The 19,782-nt window shown below is 39.7% G+C and overlaps 1 protein-coding gene and 1 pseudogene across 2 annotated transcripts in view; one reads left to right on the forward strand and one right to left on the reverse strand.

Annotated features, from left to right (window-relative positions):
• Positions 1–3,753: 3,753 nt before the first annotated feature.
• KICS2 (KICSTOR subunit 2) overlaps positions 3,754–19,782 on the reverse strand; it is a 29,039-nt gene continuing 13,010 nt past the window's right edge. Inside the window, exons 3-4 of one of the 2 annotated variants that reach the window (XM_054442274.2) lie at positions 10,140–10,951; positions 3,754–3,948 (exon numbers count right to left, since the gene is read on the reverse strand). In XM_054442274.2, coding sequence (XP_054298249.1) covers positions 3,875–3,948; positions 10,140–10,951 — 886 coding nt within the window. In that variant the 3' untranslated portion in view covers positions 3,754–3,874. Of the gene's footprint in view, positions 3,949–8,953; positions 10,952–19,782 lie in introns of those variants that run through there. The other variant, XM_054442273.2, reaches the window with a different exon arrangement.
• On the forward strand, positions 15,109–15,223 carry LOC129010995 (U6 spliceosomal RNA; annotated as a pseudogene).

Genomic DNA, 19,782 nt, shown 5'->3' on the forward strand with positions numbered 1-19,782 from the left:
GACATTTTTTCAATATTGTTACAATTCCCACCTGTAAAGTTTGACAAATCTATACGATTTTTTTTTTAAAGCTAGATATCTCTTCAGGTGCTGGTGGTCCCCCTTCCTTGGAAGTTAATTCCCTGAGGACAGAGACAAAAAACCTATCTTCCTCTCCTTAATGTCATTCATCCATCCTTTTAAAATCAAGCAAGACTATAGGGGCTCAACTTTAATAACATAAAACATTATTGCTCCTGGAGATCTGTGCTTGTTTTCAAACTAAAAATGACATTTAATAAATACTATAAGAAGAACTTTCTCAAGCTCTCCAAGGACAACTGTACTTGCTAGACTAGATAGTTACATTTCACAAAAACTGGCCTTGTTATTAAAAAACATAGTAGGAAAAAATATGTAAATAAGTCACTTTGTCTGTATAAATGGTTTACTATGGAACGAATGATTCCACATCAACTTAGCCATATATAATTTGGTCAAAAACTTTAACTGTAATGTCCAGACCTTGGCCAATGGGAGCGTAAAATGAGGTCACATTTATTTGTTAATATCCATTAGGAAAATGTCAACTCCCCATTCTGCTTAATTACAGGAATTCCAGGCTCTTGACAAATTCCTCTCCTTACTATTTCTGGAAATCAGGACCCCAATCCAGCTGTCTGCTGCCTCCGCCACTCATCTGCCTCCTGACCACATTCCCTGTACACAGGCTGACAGGGGCTCTGTGGCATACCACCTTTGGCAATTCGTGGATTCAACCTTCCTCCTGCTACTGCTGCCCTCCCCTAAAAGAAGGCAGAAACCCCTCTTTTAATTCTTTGATCATCACATTGCTCAGCCCATCCACAACTTTTAGCAAAGACTTCTTGGAAAGTTCAGGAAAATAGAAGGGGGCATTATGGCATCAATATCTCAAAGCTGTACTATATGTGGTGATTCCCAGAGAACAGCAGTTCAGATGTACCTCATGTCCCTTCAAACTGGGATCCTACTGAGATATGGAAATATTATTCAAAAGATATGAGAATAGAGATCATTTTGAGAAAATCAATTTTTAGGAAATCAATTTCAGATTCCTCAATTTCCATATGAACTCTCTCCTAAGAACCTGTGAAAGTGCTTTTAGTAAACTAAGCTTTTTCTACCTTCTCCTTTAATAACTGCCTTTCTCTTACCAAAAAATCATCTTACCTCTCACCCATACGTTTACCATAGTGTATTAGGAGACCATTTTCCATGGGTTTTTTCATGTTCTGCAGGTCTTGAGAGTAAGGCATCAACTGCCCTTAGTTCTGCACTATCTCTACAGGTTTCAGTGGGAAGATGGCTCTGCCATCACCATGTCAGACTTCTAGCCTGCAGAACTGAAAGACAATACATTTCTGTTGTTTTAAACCATCCAATTTTTGGTATTTTGTTATGGGAGCTCTAGGAAACCAACACACTGGCTGGAATAGGAATGTCTCCCTCTGGAGCAAAGGGAAGGCATGCTTACAAACCATTATAAAAGATTAGGGGACGGGCACGGTGGCTCAAGCCTGTTAATTCTAGCACTTTGGGAGGCCGAGGCGGGCAGATCACGAGGTCAGGATATCAAGACCATCCTGGCTAACACGGTGAAACCCCGTCTCTACTAAAAATACAAAAAAATTAGCCGGGCATGGTGGCAGGCACCTGTAGTCCCAGCTACTCATGAGGCTGAGGCAGGAGAATGGCGTGAACACGGGAGGCGGAGCTTGCAGTGAGCCAAGATCACGCCACTGCACTACTGCACTACAGCCTGGGCGACAGAGTGAGACTCCGTCTCAGAAAAAAAAAAAAAAAAAAAAAAAAAAATTGGGTTTCCAAAGATCAGAATTCTCACATGCATGTAAGCAGGCATCCATCTGGGCCCATCCACACTGGCTCTGAGAGAACTGAAGCTTAAGAAATAAAAAATGCAAAAATGATGTTATCCAGCCCCTGCTATTGCTAGAATAACTGTCTTGTGTCTTCTGTCCACATCTGTGAAACTATGTCAGGGCAAGTTGTTAGCTAGCAAATACGGTAAAATTGCAAACCCTTCCCAGTTTTTAACATGGGGTATTATCATAGGGTGTAAAAATATCTGTCCAACAAACAAAAGAACATTTAGACAATTTCTTTAACCAAATCACTGTAATATTATACCTGTTCAAATTTCAATGTATTCAAATTTCAATGTATTTCAAATTAAATATAACTTTTTTTTTCTTTTGAGACAGAGTCTTGCTCTGTCACCCAGGCTGGAGTGCAGTAGTGTGATCTCATCTCACTGCAACCTCTGCCTCCCAGGTTCAAGCGATTCTCCTTCCTTCGCCTCTCGAGTAGCTGGGATTACAGGTGCCCACCACCATGTCCGGCTAATTTTTTGTATTTTTAGTAGAGACCGGTTTTACCATGTTGGCCAGGCTGGTCTTGAACTCCTGACCTCAAGTGATCCACCACCTCGGCCTCTCAAAGTGCTGGGATTACAGGCGTGAGCCACTGCGCCCAGCCAAATGTAATTTTTTAAGTTTAATATTTATTAAAATGTCATTTGGTCATTAAACTCTTAGAGCCTATGGTAACACGAAGAACACATATCTATAATATACTGAGTAATATTTAATAAGGTAACCAATAAGACTTTTAAGCAAAAAATAAATTCATTTTAGGATAAAATTCTTTCGAAGAAGAAGAATGGAGTTCAGGGAGCAAAAGGAATCAAACAATATTTCCAACTGTTACAAAGTGTGTTAAAGTATTTTTAAAGATGGAAAATGGTAGCTATCAAATCTCTATTGTACCAAGATTTCACTGGATACATTTAAAAGCCTGAATAACATTTTAAAATGCCAATATTTACAATACATAATAAAATGCTTCTTTTGAGGCTATTTAAACATAATGATTTTAGATATTCTTTTAAAAAATCAATCAGAGTCTCGTGGTTTTTCCAAAATTTGTAGGGAGGTATGCAAGTTAACAAGTTTGAAGACTATTCACTGCCTACTGGTTACAGCCCTTTCAGCTCCTGGCCACCCGGGTGGCTGGGGCCAGATCACCTTATTTCAAGCATCAACCAAACCGACACCATGTTGGTCTTAGTTAACTGCTATATCACTACCCTTAGCATAGTCGATGTTAAATTAATGAATGTTGAATATTAGAAATCATTCACATCTTTCCATCCACTTCTGCTTCAGGGACTGCTCTGACACTGGCCTAGCCTGAAATGACTGACACCAGGATGACCCTGGGGGGGTAAAGGGTGTGTCCTACATTGTCGTATCTTGTCACAACAAAAGTGAAATGAGTCTAGACCTAAGCTGGATCAACCAGCTGAGTCATTATAAATCTCAGATCAAATCACGCATTAGATTTACAAATTTAACTGGATTGTAGAATTACTCTGCAGTTTTTAGGACCAGCAAAAGCAGAATTCACTCTCTACGGACAAACTTAGCAAAAGTCCCAATGACTATCTTCCTTTCCTAGATCAATGTCAAGCGCCATCCTCCGTTTTCCGGCCATTCTCACCGCACGTCTAAGCAGTCGTCTTTCAGAATGCACTCCCATGTCGTTGCCTCTTGTGACCCTCTCCTGAGTGATACTATCACTTAGAACCCTAACCCCAGATTCTGACATTAGGGAGGGACTACAGAAGGGGGAACCCATTTGCGTCTCTCCATTTTCTAGTGGTGATATTTTACACATACCCTACGGTTTTAAATTTGAAGTACCCTAGAAACAGACCTTGTTATCAAAAGCAGATTGAAAAAATATGCAGTTATTAATGAAACCTTACAGATTTACACCATATCAAGAGAAGTCTCCAAAGGCAGAAATGCACATCAAGCCTATTTCTTCTGACTCATTTCCTCTGGAGAAGCAGCTTAGAATAATTCAGGCAAAAGGCCACGAAATAATTGCATTGGTAACAGGAACCTGGTAGAAAAGTAGAGAGGGAATTGCTAAATTAAACTCAACCTACAGGGCTTTCGTGGGGAGTCACATGACATGTTTTTTGTTTCTCACTTAGGAGAAAAAAAAAATCTAGTTTTCTTACATTTTTACTTGAAAAAAATCAGAGGCTAATTTAATGCTTTTATACAATAATTAGTGCAAATACACTAAAAGTGATCTTTTACATAATAATAATAAATCACATAGTAAAAATACACTTGCAAAGACTTTAGTTGTGAGTAACTTTTCCTGCCAAATAACTTGCCAAATACATACAGCAATGCTTGGCCGCAGTTGGCCAAAGGCCTTGTGTGTTCATGAAGTGGCTAGGACTAATTGTGGTCACCCTATTAGTATCAACACTGACCTTTCCCCCTCTATGTATTCCTTCCTCGCTGCCTGAAAAAAAGTAACTGGTTATAAAAACAATCAAAATGAATACTTTCAAATGCTGTTTCCCAAAACTGGGTCAGAGACTACTGGTGTATGTCCTGGATCTCAGAGGCATGGGAAGAAAGGTGGCTAAAGCAGAATCTATCAGAAAGAAATCAGAAACTAAGGTAAGAGAGGATGGGGCTGGGCACAGTGGCTCATGCCTGTAATCCCAGCACTTGGGAGGTCTAGGTGGGCAGATCACCTGAGGTCAAGAGTTTGAGACCAGCCTGGCCAACATGGTGAAACCCGGTCTCTACTAAACATACAAAAATTAGCCGGGCATGGTGGTGCACGCCTGTAATCCCAGCTACTCAGGAGGCTGAGGCACGAGAATTGCTTGAACCAGGAGGCGGAGGTTGCAGTGAGCAGAGATTGTGCTGCTGCACTCCAGCCTGGGCAACGGAGAAGAAAAAGGTAAGAGAGGATGGGAGGGAGAGAAGGAAGGAAGTGAGAGAGGAAAAGAAGGAAAGAGGGAGGGAGAGAGATAGAGGGAGAGAGAGAGAAAAAAATGTGGAGGAAAATAATCAACAGTAATTAAGAGAGAAAATTAACCATGAGGAAGGAATAAGAGAAAGTCATAATATTTACCAAAAAAAAAAAAATCCTGTGGTCAGGGAGAAAATGGCTGCTTTATTTCAAATTCAGGGTTAAACTTAAGAGGCAGAAATCCTTATAAATTCATATACATTTCTTTTAAAACTCCCCAGTGTCTGGAAGATGCTAAGGAACTAACTCAATATGTTAAGAACTAGTAAAAATAAATAAATAAAGGCCAGGCACGGTGACTCACGCCTGTAATCCCAGCACTTTGGGAGGCTGAGGCAAGCAGATCATGAGGTCAAGAGATGGAGACCATCCTGGCCAACATAGTGAAACCCCAACTCTACTAAAAATACAAAAGTTAGCTGGGTGTGGTGGCGCATGCCTGTAGTCCCAGCTACTCAGGAGGCTGAGGCAGGAGAATCACTTGAACCCTGGAGGTGGAGATTGTGGTGAGCAGAGATCGTGCCATTGCACTCCAGCCTGGGCAACAAGAGTGAGCAAAACTCCATCCCCAAAAATAAATAAATTAATTAAAGAAAAGCAAAAGAATCAAGGATTTATCCATCCATTCCATATGAACTGTACTTCAAGGTACTAAATAGTTGGAGGTGAATTTCTCTTTGTAGATGTATTCTGGCTAATAATGAGAAAACGAATAACAATTAGAATATTACCATTTTGTAACCTCTAATGATATAATCTATCTAGGCAATGCCAGTTATTAGCTGCTTCCTAATAAAATATACAATACCACTACACAAAGAAAAGCTGAATCTGATTAAACATCTTGCTCTAACTTCCAATATAAAGGGGGAAAAAAGGATGAAAAACAAGTGATAGTTCAAGGATACTGTCATCAAAATCCTGATGTAAAAACCTTACATGAGAAACAAACTAAACGTTCCCATCAAAAGGCAGAGATTGTTTTTCTTTTTAATCTGTCTTATCTCCTTAATTCTGTCTGTAGACACTTCAAATGCAAAGATATAAATAAGTGAGTTAAAAATGAGAACATGGAAAACACACACACACACACCACAAACAGTAAGCATAAGAAAGCTGGAAGGGCCATAAAAACACTGGGCAAAATGGACTTTGGAGTAAGCAGTAGCAGTGGAGATAAAGCAGGAAACTTCATAATGATAAAATGGTGAATACAAGAGAAATAAAAACTATAAATGTATATGGGCCTAATGACAGGGCTCCAAAATACAGGATGGAAAAACTGACAGAAATAAAGGAAGAAAATCACAAATCCACAAGCAGTGTTGGAGACTTTGAAACACTTCGCTCAGTAATTGATAGAGTAACCAAAGGAAAAAAAAGAAATCATAATATAGGAGAACTAAAATGATGCTATCAACTAACCATAAAAATTTGGGAATAAAAAACCACAAAGATTCTAAAATAGAAAGAGTGGGTAGGTTGGTTAGGCATTTTTCTGCCTCCTCTTCTAAACCAGTTCTCCTTCAAACATAATAACTAGGTACAGGTTTGCCACAGAATTGAAGAGAAAGAACAGAACAGGAAACGTGCCGAATTTAAGGAAAGAGTGGTCCATCTTTTATTTATATAGCCTTCAAATTCCAGAAAGTTTCCAAAGCCTTTTTTACACACATGATCTCATTCCATCCTAACAGTATCCTTTGAAAAGGCAGCCCACATTTCCTTAGCCCCATTTTACAGACAAGGAAGTTGAGCTCAGAGGCTGATTTGCCAAACAAACAAAATCGCGAGTCTGCTTCTAGATCAAAAGGGTGGACGTATTTTAAAGATCACCTGAACGAATTCCCTGGGAATGTAGTGAAGTACCAATTATTTTCTTTCTAGAAAGTACATTTTCTGCTGGACACAGTGGCTCACACCTGTATTCCCACTTGGGAAGCTAAAGACGGAGGATCACTTGAGCCCAGGGTTTCGAGACCAACCTGAGCAACATAGTGCGACCCCATCTCTAAAATATTTTTTTAAAATTAGCCAGGCATGGTCCTAGCTACTCGGGAGGCTGAAGCAAGAGGATCGTTGAGCCTAGGAGTTCAAAGCTGCAGAGAGCTATGATCATGCCACTGTACTCCAGCCTGGGCGACAGACCTTGCCTTTTCAAAAAAAAAAAGAAAGAAAGAAAAGAAAAGAAAAGTATTTGGACATATTTCTCCCAATATGTCCAAATATCCAAAGCAATTATATCAAGGGTATTGGCTCCTTGGTTAAGAATTGGGCTTTATTTTCACACACTCCCTGAAATGACACAGCCAGAGATCAGGTAGGACCCAGAGAGAACGAAGTTACAAACCCTGTGTCCAAACAGCATCCTAAAATGAAATACTCCTGGATGGAACCCTTGGAAAACTCAGTGTTGACCATACTCCCAGTTACCCATAAAAACTTATCAAGTTGTGGTTTAGAAACAGATTCAAAGAAAGCAGTCTGCAAAAAATATGCAGATTTACTCTTTTAATTAGTAAAACAGACTTTACAGATCTCATTACTATATTTAGAGAATAAATCTTAGAGTAAAATGACTTTGTTTCTTGGCTTGAACCAAATTATGTGGAGTTTTTTTCATAATTAGAAAACTTTATTGAAGAGCTTAAGAAATAATTTAAGTATCAATTTTCAATCTTCAAAAACTCCTCCAGTACAGTCTATGACAGCTGCACAGTAATTTATAAATACATATTGTCTTAGATTTTCTTAATATTCACATCTGCCTTCTGTTCTTTGAAATTCTTTTTGTGTTTATGTTTAAAAATAGATATACAATTCAAATATGTTCTAGGTGAGGACTGGTTATTTAAATAACATATATATGCTTTACTTACACCTCTCTCAGGGTTCCACTGAAGTATATATTCTTCTAGGTATTTGGGGGACTGTGTCATTAAGGCTAATGGTGGTTTAATCTAAGAGGAAAAAAATACATGCATACCAAGGAATATTTTTCAGTTTCTTGGAAAAACACAATAGAGAGGAAAAGTGATTTGACTTTTTAGCTCCAATTGCTTTCAATTTCTTAGGTAAAGTCAATGTTGTAAAATCTGCTGAGATTTTTTTATAGAACCTGAGTGAATAAAATGCAGAGGTAAATCACTACTTTCTATTTAAAGCAAACTAGCTTTTTACAAAGCTTATGACCATTTTTAAAGAAAAAGAAAGGAGGCCAGGTGCAGTGGCACATGCTTATAAACCCAGTGCTTTGGGAGGCTGAGGCGGGAGGCTCATGTGAGTCCAGGAGTTTGAGACCAGCCTGAGCAACATAGTGAGACCCAGTTGTGATGGCTCATGCCTGTAATCCCACCTACTCGGGACGCTGATATGGGAGGATCACTTGAGCCCAGGAAGTTGAGGCTGCAGTGAGTTGTGATTGTGCCACTGTATTCCAGCCTGGACAACAGACAAGACCCTGTCTCAAAAAAAAAAAAAAAAAAAAAAAAGGAAAAATACATGTTCTTCCCAGAAAATAACAAATAGGCCAGTAGTTTCTTGGTTCTTCTTCTTCTTTTTTTTTTTTTTTTGAGACAGGTCTTGCTCTTTCACCCAGGCTGGAGTGCAGTTGCACAGTCTCAGCTCGCTGCATCCTCCGCCTCCCAGGTTCAAGCGATTCTCCTGCCTCAGCCTCCAGAGTAACTGGGATTACAGTCACCCGCCACTACACCCGGCCAATTTTTGTATTTTTAGTAGAGACGGGGTTTCACCATGTTGGCCAAGCTGATCTCGAACTCCTGACCTCAAGTGATCCATGCGTCTCAGCCTCCCAAAGTACTGGGATTACAGGCGTGCGCCACTGTGCCTGGCCGGTTCTTTCTTCTGCAAGGCAATCCACGCTAGGTGGGCAGGCTTCCTACATGGACTCTGAGGGGCTCTCTGGTCTCTGCTGATGTTGCTGGCATACCTGCTGTGGACACCCAGTAAAACAGTGGCTCCATACAATCATGAGAAAAAAGATGAATGTGACCATTACATTTCACACAAGCTTTGAAGAAACCATCAAACCAGTAACAACTCAATCACTCTTTGTGGCTTCTTTTTATTTTGAATCAATAATCTAGAAGTGAAGGTCTCCACAGCCCATTATGCCTTCACTGATCCACCTACTTCCCATGAACACCTGCCGAAGGAAAGGGATGAGGCAGCATGTGCTAAGATGCAGTGCTGCTTCTAAACATAATTTGGGGGGGGCAGGCATGAAACCCAAGTTCAGAAGTGCTTAAGTACTGAGGTGATTACTCAACTATGAAGAGGTCTTTCAAGCGCACAGTTGATTTTTAGCAAGTACAGGGTATGAAGACCTTCATTTTGATTTTATAAAAGTAGGCTATGTTGCATGAGTATCCAAAAGTGGCTGAAAAACTGACTGCATGCTTTTAAGCCTAAAAATAACCAAGGAGTAGAGCCAAACATGTACATTTCAGCAGAAAAGTGATAAACAGAAAGCCAAGCGGATAATATGCTGAAGAATGAAGAAAGCCCACATGATGGCTTATGCTGACTTTACAACAGAGTGAAACATTCAAACATTGAAGAAGTCCAAACAAATGCAGTTAGGTGTGTACATTACCCCAAAAGAACCCATGGTTATTAAACCTGCCATGAGGATCTTCTGAACTGTTAAAACCTTACATCATGCTACCAATCTGACTCACCTTCAGTTTCAATAACTGATAGAAATTTCTTACCAAGACCCTAATTTTGGCATCAAAAATGTTAATTTGTAGATCAGAATCATAAAACTGCTAACTCCATATTCATTTGCTAATTTATGAGACAGAAAACATACAGTCCTTAATTCCAAAAAGGCCATTTAATATCTCATCCCTATTACTCTTCCAAGAAGGAGGGAAACAGAGAGGATGTTTGGAATTGCAGTAGAACACAATGTTTAGAACAACAGAAAAACATATGGGAAAAAAAAAAGCCCAATAAATATTCAATCTACAAGAAATACAAGAAAATAGGGGAAAATACTGAAACTACTTTGCTGTACCATGACCACTTCCTAGATTACTCTTTGGAAACTTAATTCAATTGGCCTTAATTGCTTATAACGTGTGCAACACAGGGAGGATTTGTCTTTAATTTAGTTCTGAAAGAGGCATGAGTGGATGTAAACTCTATTCACAGACCACCGTATATCATTAGGGCAATTAAGAACAGTTTCTAGTCTTGAAACCCCTCCACACAAATCACCTGCTAACCTTTGGATCCAGGTTTCAGACTTGCAAACACTTTGGGGTTCTTAAGGGCAAGTGAGAGCTCATTGAGGAAGGAAATAAAGTGGGAGTCTCTCTCAGATTTCTTTGACTCAAAAATGACGACAATGGTAAAGTGAGGTTCCGGGCGGGTTAGGAAGTAGGTACTCTGAACTTTGTCATCATAGAAGTGGACCACTTTCTCCAAGCTGTTCAGATCAGATGTGCGGTCCGTCATGATCATGATGACATTGGGCCAGTGCATGACTGGCCTGTCGCTGGGCAGAGACACTACAGCTGGATACTGGTCCACACCCTTGGGGGCCTCTCTGTAGGAATGGGGGTGGTGATAACCATGACCTTGAAAACTCTCAGAACCTCTGTTGTCAAAAATTAAGGACACATTGGCAGCATCATATTTTCTGATGAAGCTGGAAATCTTTCCAAAAAAGTCTGGGTTAGCTTTTGCTGTCAACGTTTTCATTTCTGAAGCAGTCGTTTGTCGGCTCAGAGCCTCATGAAAGTAAAAGCTAAACTTAGCAAGAAGCATGTTTTTGAGTTTCATCAGCCAAAGGAAAAGATGTGGAGGCTGCACAGCCTTCTGAGACTGCCCTCCAAACAGATGTTTCTTGGTCTCCCGCTGTTTCTCAAAGATCTGGCCCCAGGTCTGCAGTTTGGTGTGCGCACTGTGTAAATTAACCAGAGACGGGAGGAACTTCCACTCTGAGACCTGGGCCTGGGCTCTCAGGAGATGACACAGGACGTCAACTTCCAGCTGGAAACTGCTTTCCAAAGGACTGAGGATTGGGTGGTGAAATCTAAAGGGGAGAGGGAAATTAATGGAGATAAGTGGAAATGTTACTTCACTTGCCACACTGACATTTTTCTAACCACAAAGCAACAATATGGCCAAACAAATAATATTATGCTTCAGGACAGGGGAAGAAAAGATGGAAGAACTACATGTTGATTTGTTTTAAAATTCTGATATAATTTCACCATTTCAAAATTATGTCAACATCATATTCTCCTGTGGAAATAGCCTAAGAGTAGTGGCCACTTGCCTTTCAACAACAGAAATACCGAATTAGCTACAATTCATTTTTGTTTTCTTTTATTTATTTATTTTAGACTGGGTCTTGCTCTGTCACCCAGGCTGGAGTGCAGTTGTGCAATCATGGCTCACTGCAGCTCAATTCCTGGGCTCAAGTGAGCCTCTTGCCTTAGCATCCCAAGTAGCTGAGAACATAGGCACACACTCCATTTGCTGTAGAGACAAGGTCTCCCTATGTTGCCCAGGCTGGTTTCGAACTCTAAGTGATCTTGCCGCCTTGGCCTCCCAAAGTGCTGGGATTACAGGTGTGGGCCACCATGCCTGGCCTAAATTAGCTATAATTCTTTCTGAGTGTATTTTATTTATTCTGGGAATTGTATGACTAAAACAATCATTGAAACAAGGCATGCTCTTTTCAGAGTGTGGTCCTAAAGAGGCGGAGGTAAAACAAAAAAAGTCACTAAAACATCTGTTGAATGTGTAGATGACATATATAAACTCATTTAATGTTCACAGTAATGCTATGAGGTATTAAGCCTATCTTGCAGATGAGAGTACATACTATAAGCTTATATGGAAAACACAGTAGATAAAATAAATGTTTATTAAAGAAATAGAGCATTTATCAGACAGCCCTTATTCAATCCTGGTTCCCAAATTCTCTTCATATTTAATTATAGTTAAAAACAAAATGGTGGCCAGCCTGGCCAACATGGTGAAACCCCATCCTTATTAAAAATACAAAAATTAGCCGGACATGGTGGCATGTGCCTGTAATCCCAGCTACTCTGGAGGCTGAGGCACGAGAATTGCTTGAACCTGCGGGTGGGGGGAGGTTGCAGTGAGCTGAGATCGTGCCACTGAACTCCAGCCTGGGAGACAGAGCAAGACTCTGTCTCAAACAAACAAACAAACAAATGGTGACCCAATAAGAAATAGCTAACACTTCAATCACTTTCCATTTATCTTAGGATAAAACCCCAAATCCATAAAAAGGCCTAGAAGGCACTGAATAATGTAGTCCCTTCCCAGTTTGAGCCACATTCCTATTCTTCTCCCTTTCTCCAGATATTCAATAAATAACTGAAAATGCAATTATACTACAAGGAGTACAAGACAGTAGTGCAATTTTACTTCCACTTGTCCTAGACAAAATGTATACAAGTTTTTGATGCTGGGCACAGTGGCTTATTCCTGTAAACCCAGCACTTTGGGAGGCGGAGGCAGGTGGACTGCTTGAGCCCAGGAGTTCATGAGACAGCCTGGGCAACATGGAAAAACTCCATCTCTACAAAACATTCAAAAATTAGTCAAGTGTGGTGGTATACAACTGTGGCCCCAGCTACTCAAATCAGAAGGCTGAGGTGGGAAGATCACCTGAGCCCAGCAAGATTGAGGCTAGTGGGCTGTGATCGCACTACTGTGCTTCACAGAGTGAGACCCTGTCTCCAAAAAAAAAGTTTTTGACTATGATCTATTGTAAAAAATACACTTTATATTGTGACCAAGTACCTGCACACATAAATATTTTATTTCAATACTTTCTTACTATGTACAATGTACTCTGCTAAATTTCTGCTTGAGTCGTAATGTTCTAGAGACAAAGGAGTGAATAGAGGAGGCAGCTATTACTTCCGCTATTGATATTTTCTAATATATACAGATATTTTCTAATATATATAAAATATATATTTATTTTCTACTTGATATTTTCTAATATATATTAAATATATATTTATTTTCTACTATATATATTAAATCAGATTACTAACTCACTAAGTTAACTTTATAACCCATAGATTACTACCTGCTGTTTGTAAAACACTGTTCTACTTCACATGTAATAGTAATGTTTAAAGGGAAAAGAACATGATGTGGGACACCCTCTTTCCTAGGCACAGGGAAAAAAGGGCAAGTTCAGGGACCCTAGACAAGTGAGAACATGACCCATTTTCATCAATACTTACTTCTTCCTGATTCTTCAGGTCTCCTCGTCAGTCACTTCCCTAGAAAAGCTTTCTCTGTCCACTTCCAGATGAGGTCATTTTCCCCAGTTACATCCTCTCATTTCCTAATACCTTTCCCACTTTAGTAGTTTGACCATATAATTTCTCAGGAAAACAGACATACAGCCACCCTAGTTTTAAGCTCCTCCCCAAGCGGAAGTAATAGCTGCCTCCTCTATTCGTTCCTTTGTCTCTAGAACATTATGACTCAAGCAGAAATTTAGTTAATGTGGTGATCAACTATGTAAAGATATGAATCCAAGTCTCTGCCTCATTGATTCTGCCTGCTGGTTATGGGCTGAACGAAGTTCTATAACAGTAGACTAGAATGGCAGGGAGAGTCCTTTCTGTACAGACCACACAGAGCTTTCTTGCTCAGTTTCTCTTCTGAGAAGCGCCTAGTGGCTGCCAGGCCTGATACATGCTCCCTCTCCAGAAGCCTACATCAAGCGCTTACGCTCTTCCTAAAGATCCACAGCACCTGCAGAGGCTGCGGAAATCACCTCAGCAAGTGATCCCACTGTAAAGGCAGGGGAAGTACTTGTATTTATGGAGCATATTATATGTTCCAGGCACTATGGTAGATGATCTACAGGCCTGAGTGCATTTGATCACTTCATTGTTAATGAGACGGACGCTTCTCACACAGCTCTGTTTTGGCTGCTAGTGAAAAAGAAAATGCTGGTTATCAACTAAACAATTAGAAAAAAAAATCACAAGTGTATCTAGGATTTTTTTTTAAAAATCTACTTAAATACTAATTAAAAGGATTATGGTTAAGAGAGTCCATACCAGGTTGGACATTATAAGAGAGAAACCAATTATCATGTGAAATGTCATTACTCATGTGAAAAACACACATTGTTTTTCATCTATTATCTGCATTTTACATCAACATCCTTCCAGCTGAGGAAGCTAAAATATTGGTGAGATTAAGTCTAATAATATACACAATCCATGGAATACTATGCAGCCATAAAAAGGAACAAGATCATGTCCTTTGCAGGGACATGGATGAAGCTGTAAGCCATTATCCTCAGCAAACTAACATTAGTAGGAACAGAAAACTAAACACTGCATGTTCTCACTTTGCAGGGACAAGGATGAAGCTGTAAGCCATTATCCTCAGCAAACTAACGTAGGAACAGAAAACTAAACACTGCGTGTTCTCACTTTACAGGGACATGGATGAAGCTGTAAGCCACTATCCTCAGCAAACTAACGTAGGAACAGAAAACTAAACACTGCATGTTCTCACTTCTAAGTAGGAGCTGAACAATGAGAACACGTGGACACAGGGAGGGGAACAACACATACTAGGGCCTGTTGGGGCCTGTTGGAGGTGCTGGGGAGAGCATTAGGGAAAAGAGTTAATGCATGCTGGGCTTAATACCTCAGTGATGGGTTAACAGGTGCAGCAAACCACCACGGCACATGTTTACCTATGTAACAAACCTGCACATTCTGCACATGTACCCCAGAACTTAAAAAAATTAAAGTAAAAAAATATATAAATACACAAAAAATCAGAAAGATAAACCAGATCTCAAATCTTCCAGCTTACGTGTTTAATTAATTTGGACTTTTCAAACATTATATATTTTAGAATGAACGCTAAGAAAGTTCAGGCTGGGAGCAGTTGCTCATACCTGTAATCTTAGCACTTTGGGAGGCCAAAGCAGGGGGATCATTAGGAGCCCAGGAGTTCGAAACCAGCCTGGGCAACACAGTGAGACCCCTGTCTCTACAAAAACTTAAAGTATAAAAAAATTAGCCAGGCCTCGTGGAGTGCGCCTGTAGGCCTACATACGTGGGAGGATTGCTTGAGCCTGGGAGGTTGAGGCTGCAGTGAGCCATGATCACACCACTGCACTCCAGCATGGACAGCAGAGTGAGACTGTCTTAAAAAAAAAAAAGGCTCACTTCAGCAGCATATATACTTAAATTGGAATGATACAGAGAAGATTAGCATGTCCCCTATACAAGGATAACACTTTTTAAAAAAATCTCCTTAAACACTATATATTTTTAAAAACGTTTTAAATGCACACATGCAAAACGCTGTTATAGAATAAGTCTCAAAATCTTTGAATTGTAAGAAAGCCTCCTACCACCTTAGCTTTTAGGCCCCTTGACACTTACAAGCATTAAATATCACAATCTTCTATAATCATGGCTATTAGGAAAATTTGCCCAGGAACTAGCAACATAGTAAGACTGTTAATCACAGGATTAATGACATGAAATTAGAGAAAATTCTAGTACAAATAACACTATTGTTATCTTTCTACTGCTTTCAGCTGAAAATCATCATTCGTATCCAATGCTCTCCTTAAGAGGACATAAATTCCCTGTCCAAACCTTCAGAAAGAACTCCAAAGAAGCTCTTCCATAACATACACTAAAAGTGCTTAAGTGCTCAACATTTATTAAAGATAAATGTGAATGTCGAAGCTATTTTTCAACCTCAAGAAGAGCTAAAAATTCATGTTAATGTTAGTCTGCCAAGACTTAGAGATTAGCATTATGATGTATCATTTCCCTATTTCCACTCTGCCACGTGCCTTATAGCTATTCACAACTCGTATCATAGGAGGCTCTGTTAAATGGTTGTAATCCAAAAATATCCACCTAAGCTACGGCAGCAAGCTTAAAAGAGTCTGAATAGTCTTAATACAGAATAAATTAACAACTATTTGCAGAGAACATCTGCTCTAAGGAAAGGAAGGAAAAAGGGAAGGAAGGAAGGAAGGAAAAAGGGAAGGAAGGAAGGAAGGAAAAAGGGAAGGAAGGAAGGGAGGGAGGGAGGGAGGGAAAAGGGAAGGAAGGAAAAAGGAAAGGAGGGAAGGAAAAAGGAAGGAAGGAAGGAAGGAAAAAGGGAAGGAAGGAAGGAAGGCAGGCAGGTTCGCTCCATAGAATAGAGGAAAATATAAAATGAATAGATTTGTGTAATATTCTAATGCAACACAAAACTCCACTTTAGAAACACTGCCTTTCTCCTTTGCAAATTTGCACCATGGAGTTCTTTCCAAAAGGTGTATGTCCTTATTTGTTTATTTATTTATCTATTTATAGGCAGGGTCTCACTGCACAGCTCAATGCAGCCTCAACCTTCCAGGTTCAAGGGATCCTTCCACCTCAGCCCACTTAGCAGCTGGGCCTACAGGCACACACCACCACACCCAGCTAATTTTTAAATTTTTTTGTAGAGACAGGGTCTTGCTATGTTTCCCAGGGTGGTCTTGAACTCCTAGCCTCAAGCAATGCTCTTGCTTTAGCCTCCCAAAGTTCTGGGATTACAGGTGTGAGCCACCATGCCAGGCCAAAATGATAAATTTTTTTTTTCCACATGTGCAGAACATGCAGCTTTGTTACATAGGGATATGTGTACCACAGTGGTTTGCTGCACCCAAAATGATAAATTTTATGTTATGTATATTTGACCGTGACAAAACAAAATCTGTTACATCTTTTCATTTAAAACAATTTGTTTACTAATAATACCAATACATTGAAGATATAAAAAATTACCCAGAGATTTGCCCTACTGGACCTTCCATGGCAGAAGGAGGTATTTATAATGAATACAAAGTAGAAACTAATACATTTATTATGAATAAAATAACATTTCAGAGGAAGGAACAATTCCTTTCGGTCAAAAGATTGTGGAAGCCATAGAGGAGATGGCATTTGAATTGAGCCATGATGCTTAAAATAGCTGAGAGGTGGAAACAACTCCAATGCCCATTGACAAATGAATGGATAAAGAAAATGTGGTACATACATACAAATGGAATATTGCTCAGCCTTAAAAAGAAGGAAATCCTGTCACATGCTACAACATGGGCGAATCTCAAGGACATTATGGTAACTGAAATAAGCCAGTCACAAAAAGACAAATACTGTGTGATTCTACTTATATGTGGTATCCAGAGTAGTCAAACTCATGGAAACAGAAAACAGAACAGTGGTTAACCAGGGCTGGGAGGGGGGAAAATGTTGCTCAATGAGTACAGGGTTTCAGTGAGGCGAGATGAAAATATTCTAAAGATCTACTACAAAAGACTGTGAATATACTTAACACTATTGAACTGGATACATAAAAAAAGTTAAAATGGTAAATTTGCTGGGGGCGGTGGCTATGCCTGTAATCCCAGCACTCTGGGAGGCTGAGATGGGCGGGTCCCTTGAGCTCACGCGTTCAAGACCAGCCTGGGCAACACGGCAAAACCCCATCTCTACAAAAATACAAAAATTAGCTAGGTGTGGTGATATGCACCTGTAGTCCCAGCTACTCGGGAGGCTGAGGCAGAATTGCTTGAGCCCAGGAGGTGGAGGTTACAGTGAGCTGAGATCAGGTCACTGCATTCTAGCCAAGGTGATAGAGCCAACTCTTGTCTCAAAAAAAAAAAAGATGGTAAATTTGATATTATGTATTTTTTTTAACAAAATAAAAAAGCAGGGGGAAAGAGTAGGCAGGATTTTGCCATATGAAGATGGGGGCTTGATTTTCCAGCCCCAGTCTTCTCCCATTCATGATTCCTCACCCTTTGTTTTGTAACTTTGCAGCTCCTTTCCTACCCATGGAATATGGACTGGGCCAAGTAACTTGCTTTGGCCAAAGAGATGCTAACAGATTGGATGCAAGCAAAGGCTTAAAATGAGCTTAGCTAGGTCATACTTTTGCACTTTGGACATTGCTACTGGGTAGCTACTTCCCCTCCAACCTTGGGCTCAGAATGAACACATGTGGAGCAGACCTAAGCCCAAAGCTCACAGCAAAAAGTCAACCCCAATGAGACAGTGTTAAGCAGAGCTACCCGCCTGAACCCTGCTCAGGTCAGCCAACCCTAGTAGGCCTGCAAACACACAAGTGTAAATTTGGAAGTCTGTTATGCAGACTTATTGTGGCAATAACAAACTGATACATGATAGAACAACAAAAGGACATTCTGAGCATAAAAACAACAGAAGCCTAAGCAGAGAGGTAGGAAATGGCAAATCCTTATGAGGAACATATTGAGTATTAGACTATGGGGCTGTTTTTGGACTTCTACTTAAAATCCTCAATGACTGGACTTCTGCTTAAAATCCTCAATGACTGGACTTCTGCTTAAAATCCTCAATGATTTCTCTTTGACTCTCTTTGATTCTCTCTCTCTCTCTCTCACTCTGTTGCCTAGGCTGGAGTGCAGTGGTGCGATCTCAGCTCAATGCAGCCTCCACCTCCCAGGTTCAGGTGATACTCCTGCCTCAGCCTCCTAAGTACCTGGGATTACAGGCACACACCACCACACCTGTCTGATTTTTGTATTTTTAGTAGAGATGGAGTTTCGCCATGTTGGCCAGGCTGGTCTCAAACTCCTGACCTCAAGTGATCCGCCCGCCTTGGCCTCCCAAAGTGCTGGGATTACACGCGTTAGACACTGCGCCTGGCCCTTTTAAGTGTCTTTCTTTGTACTAAGAATTTAACTGCAGTGTAAAGCATTTGATGGGAGGTAGCAGGTGAATTTGAAAAGATAGGCTGGGGCACTATCATGGAAGACCTTGCTTAAGTCTTCACTATTAAAATCTAAGCATGTCAAATGACTAGGAGAGAGTGCATTCCACAGAAATTGCCCTACTACTAGTTTTGCTTGTGAAATTTTCATTGAGCAATAATTAACCTTGTTAACTATACACATGCAACTAACAAAATGTCTTATTAACAGCCTTATCATCAAAATTCTTTTTTTGACGAAAAGTGGGCATAAGGGCTAAATAAATTGTAGTTCTGCCTTTTGTGAGAAATTTGGGAATTAAAGCAGTCAGATCAAGAAAGTGTGCTTCCTAAAATGCAAACAAATATATGTAGATCAATTTTTTAATGTTATTTAAATTCTAGCTATAAAATTATTATTTAACAATTAAAATCACAGAATGGTTTATTATTGCCATACTGTAGATATTTTTTTAACAGTCTAGAATGCTCAAGTGATAGCTTTCTTCTTTCTTTAAAAGTATTATTTCTTAATATTATAGTTTTGATTTAGGAGAGATATTAATGTGCATTTACAATCTATCTTGCAAATTTGTTTTAACCATGAAACAGAAAAATTGGCCAGAATTTTCTTTTATACCCACAAAATAATAAATAAATGTGTAAAAAATTCTGCAGAATCAGAAAATGTTCCACTGGTGCTTCTTTGGAAAACAAAAACAAAAACCCAAGTTCTACCGCTCCTCAAAAGTACTCAAGGAATAGCAGATACTGTGACCCTATACAAGCTAAGTTCATGTTTCTTCTGCTAAATGGCACACAATTAAACTTATATAATAATTATATTATTAATATAGTTCAATTTGTTAATAATTCAATTTGAAATGCAGAATCACAAATGACTGTGATTCCTAAACAAGAACTTATATATGCTTAATAATGTTATAAACTGGCCAGGTGCAGTGGCTCACACCTATAATCCCAGCACTTTGGGATGCTAAGCGGGGTTGATCACCTGAGGTCAGGGGTTCGAGACCAGCCTGGCCAACATGGTAAAACCCGATCTCTACTAAAAATACAAAAATTAGCTGGGTGTGGTGGCAGGCACCT

Source organism: Pongo pygmaeus, chromosome 10 (genome assembly GCF_028885625.2).
Source record: "Pongo pygmaeus isolate AG05252 chromosome 10, NHGRI_mPonPyg2-v2.0_pri, whole genome shotgun sequence".
NCBI classification, from domain to species: domain Eukaryota; kingdom Metazoa; phylum Chordata; class Mammalia; order Primates; family Hominidae; genus Pongo; species Pongo pygmaeus.